The sequence below is a fragment of the Rattus norvegicus genome, chromosome 7 (genome assembly GCF_036323735.1).
Source record: "Rattus norvegicus strain BN/NHsdMcwi chromosome 7, GRCr8, whole genome shotgun sequence".
Lineage (NCBI taxonomy): Eukaryota > Metazoa > Chordata > Mammalia > Rodentia > Muridae > Rattus > Rattus norvegicus.
The window spans coordinates 92,305,688-92,309,686 of NC_086025.1; the positions used below are offsets into that span (position 1 = coordinate 92,305,688).

Consider the following 3,999-nt stretch of genomic DNA (forward strand, 5'->3'; position numbering starts at 1 on the left):
AGGTAATCACAGAAGTGGGGTAGAAGAAGGTGTGCGTGCGTGCGTGCGTGCATGCGTGCGTGCGTGCGTGCGTGTGTGTGTGTGTTGGTGATAGGATCTTCTCTAAATGCTAAGACCTGTACTAGGTACCTTAGCATTTCTGAATAGAGAGTGTGGTCTGGGTAAGGAAGACTCTAGAGTATTGTGTTTGGAGGGCTTATAGGGATATGTATTGCCAGGGATTGATCCCAGAGTCTGTGCATACTAGACAAGCACTCTACCACCCGGGAGCTGTTTTACTTGAGCATGAGCTGAAAAGATTTCTGCTAGCAGATAGAACGTTCCACACAGCAAGAGTGGAGCAGACACTCCGGTCAAATGCACATAGAACGCTCTCCAGAACAGACCTTATTCGAACCTATGAGAAAAGCTCCAATAAGTCTAAAGGAGCCTAAGTCATAAAAAAAAAAAAGAAAAAAAAAAGCTCTATGGCAATGATAGAGTAAATCGTTGAAATAAATAAAAACAAGAATTTGAAAAACTTTAAGTATATGGAAATAAAGCAATGCGGTCTTAAACAATCATTTGCATAAAAAGATTTCCACTCCTGCCCTAAACAGAAGTTTTCTAGTATTTGATAGAAAAGTCTCACATTCATATTTCTTTCAGAAGGAGCCAAGTAAATGTGCTATGGCTATACCTCATGAGTATTCATTTCCCTGTTTATATTTACAGAACTATTAATATTTAAAAGGACAAGGATGGCCTGGCAAGATGGCTCCACAAGTAAAGGAGTTTGCAGCCAAATCTGACACCCTGAGTTTCTCCCTCAGAGCTCACAAGGTATAAATAGAGGAGAGAGGCTGCAAATTGTCTTCTGACCATCACACCTGCACTATGGCATGAATGCCCTCTCCCCTAAATGATAAATGATTTTGACAAAAGACAAGGAGTTCAGCAATTGTGAGCATTTGGTGATTTTGCAAAAGACCTGGGTTTGGTTCTCTCCTTCCATGTGTGGTCTGGGAATCCTGGTTGTCAGGCTTGGTGGCAAATACTCCCTTACCTTCCAGGCCATCTCTCATTAGAATAGCAATTCTCTCAAAATGATTCGGGTGATCAACATTTTCTAGATGAAGATTTCCATTTTTGAGAGTTGACAGAATTTACTCTATTCACATGCTTCTTTATTTTAAAACATATTTCCCTTGGATAACGAGGCAGCCGTGATGAAAATCTTTGCAAGAAACGGAAATAAGGAAGCTGTATAATATTCCACTTCCACAATAAAGTGGCCCTTGGTACTAATTTATAAGCAACACTAGATTTTTGGAATCCTTTCTGTAAATTCAATCCATTTCTACTTCACTTTTTAAAAAATATACGAGCATCACTAAAGAGAGGGTATAAAGTTTCCAGAGGATATCGACTCATTTCATGACTTTCCGTTCCTAGAATTACTAATTTTTCCTAAGGGAAAGCAAGTACAAGCTGACCATAACCATAACAAACATGGCGGCCACGGCTTCACAGAGCAACCTACACCCGAAATGCTATTCACTGATCGCAGTAATACATCTGGATCTGACCCGTTTGTTTGGCGTCACTTCCGGTGCGCCGTAGCGGATAGGGATTAGCTCTTCCGATTGTAGCGGCGGACTTGTCAAGAGAGACCAGCCTCACAGGAGAATCTCGCTGATGGACTCCGAAGGGATGCAAACGCTAGCGACATGGAGAGAGAATGTGAGAAGTCTGTAGTTGTCGCAGTTGTGACTGAGCCTCGGTTTACCCAGAGATACAGAGACTATCTCGAGAAGCAGAAACTCTTGGATAGACAGTACCGTGTGGAAAAGTTGCGGGATGGCACGGTGGCGCTACCGGTGCTGGCAGAAACCCTGTCTGAACATCATCTGCAGGAGCTGAAGAATCGCGTGGCCCCCGGCAGCACCTGTAAGCTGACGCAGCTCCTGGATCCTCTTCCTTCTAAAAAGGCCCGGGTTTGTTCACCTGCCCAAAGACTGTGTCTTGAGGTGAGGCGTTGGGTAGAGGACCGCGGAGTGACGTGGTCCACTGAATTGGAGGCAGATTTGCCCCGGTCTTGGCAACGGCATGGTGACCTAATGCTGCTTAGTGAAGACTGTTTCCAAGCCACGCAGTGGAAAAGGCTGGAACCAGAACTCTGGGAGACTGTTGCCTCAGCCCTTGGAGTTCAGCGTTTGGCAAAACGAGGGCGGGTGCTACCTGATGGTACTCGAACTCCGACAGTGACTCTGCTGCTCGGTGACCATGGCTGGGTAGAGCATGTAGATAATGGCATCCGGTATAAGTTTGATGTGACACAGTGCATGTTCTCCTTCGGAAACATCACTGAGAAACTTCGAGTGGCCTCACTCTCCTGTGCTGGAGAAGTGCTGGTGGATCTCTATGCAGGGATTGGTTATTTTACGTTGCCCTTCCTAGTTCATGCTGGCGCCGCTTTCGTCCATGCTTGTGAATGGAATCCTCATGCAGTAGTTGCTCTAAGAAAGAATTTGGAGATCAATGGAGTGGCAGACCGGTGCCAAATACATTTTGGGGACAACAGGAAACTGAAACTCTCAAACACTGCAGATAGGGTGAACCTGGGGCTCATTCCCAGTTCTGAAGAAGGCTGGCCCATTGCCTGCCAAGTGCTGCGAAAGGATGTTGGGGGTATTCTGCATATCCACCAAAATGTGGAATCTTTCTCGGGAAAGAATCCACAGCCACCTGGAAGCAGTAACATGGAAAAGAAGCATTGGCCTCATCCCCAGAAAATTACCACTGATAAACAGGGAAATAGAACTACTGGAAGTTGCATGGGGGAAATGTCATCAGCCAGCAAACCAGAGTGGCAAAGATGGGCAGAATCTGCAGAAAGTCAGATCGCCTCTCTTCTTCATCAAGTACATGGGAAACCATGGAGGACACGAATCCTACATGTCCACCCAGTGAAATCTTACGCCCCCCACGTGGATCACATAGTCCTAGATCTGGAATGCCGCCCCTGCCCTCTAGTTGGCTAGAAGGGTAGATTTAGTGACACAATAGAGCCAGATAATGGCACTTAGTGCTTCAGTTAGGGCTGCATTCTCACCCTTCTGTTTTCTGGTGACCTTTAAAGGTGATTTATGGTCTGAAAATGAACTCCAGACTGATCCAAAGAATTTTGTGTTCTATTGATCACATTGAGAATGTATTAAAGTATCAGAGGAAAACACTATGACTCATTAAAATAAGATTCATCTGTACAGACATGAATTCTGCATTTTGCCTTAGTTTCAGTGAATATATGGTCTTAATATTCATTTGGTCTTGGATTTATTTGCATATAGAGTTTCCTTGAATTAGGTTGTGTGGCTTTTTTCTAATAAGTCAAACAGACATTACAGTGAAATACAGTATTGGTCCCATCATGAGAAATCAACTGGAAAGACAAGATCAACATAGGGAGACCAGTGTCCATTTCTACAGATGTTTTGTAGTTGTACAAGTACAAAGTGACAGTGGTTTGCACTAAGGTGTCAGCAGTGGGGACTTGGAAAATAATAGGTTGGAAAAAAATCAGTGTGACCAAATTCTGAACTCTAAATGTGATGGTGCTTTGTTACTGAGACTAAATTACAGAGGAAGGGGACAATAAACGGACAAAATTCAAATCCATAGCATTCCTCAGTGGAGCGTCTGTGTGGGTATGGGAAGGTATTAAATATCAGATCTTTTTTACTTTATGTTAAAGAGGGTTAAGAAATACTTGTCTGTCCCAGTGCAATATCTCATGCCTGTAATCTCAGCACTTGGAAGGCTGAAGGCAGGATGATTGCTGTAAGTTCAAGGACAACCTGAGTCATGGTACAGAGAGTGAGACCTCATCTTAAAACCAAGAGTCACTTCTCGGAATTGTAGGAAATCTAAAGGTCTAGCCTTGGACTGTACTTTGGCTGTACCAAAGTCCTAAGATTTTTATAGACCTTAAACTTTAGATTTCTCTTCTCCTGGTGA

At 43.8% G+C, this 3,999-nt stretch overlaps 1 protein-coding gene across 1 annotated transcript; it reads left to right on the forward strand.

Moving 5' to 3' along the window:
- Positions 1-1,631: 1,631 nt before the first annotated feature.
- On the forward strand, positions 1,632-3,258 carry Trmt12 (tRNA methyltransferase 12). Its single transcript, NM_001122976.2, has one exon. The coding sequence runs from the start codon at positions 1,710-1,712 to the stop codon at positions 3,021-3,023; it is 1,314 nt and encodes a 437-aa protein (NP_001116448.1). The 5' UTR covers positions 1,632-1,709; the 3' UTR covers positions 3,024-3,258.
- Positions 3,259-3,999: the final 741 nt, after the last annotated feature.

Excerpts from the sequence above, each read along its gene's own strand:
- Trmt12 (NM_001122976.2), top strand. The coding sequence starts at position 1,710 with ATGGAGAGAGAATGTGAGAAGTCTGTAGTTGTCGCAGTTGTGACTGAG.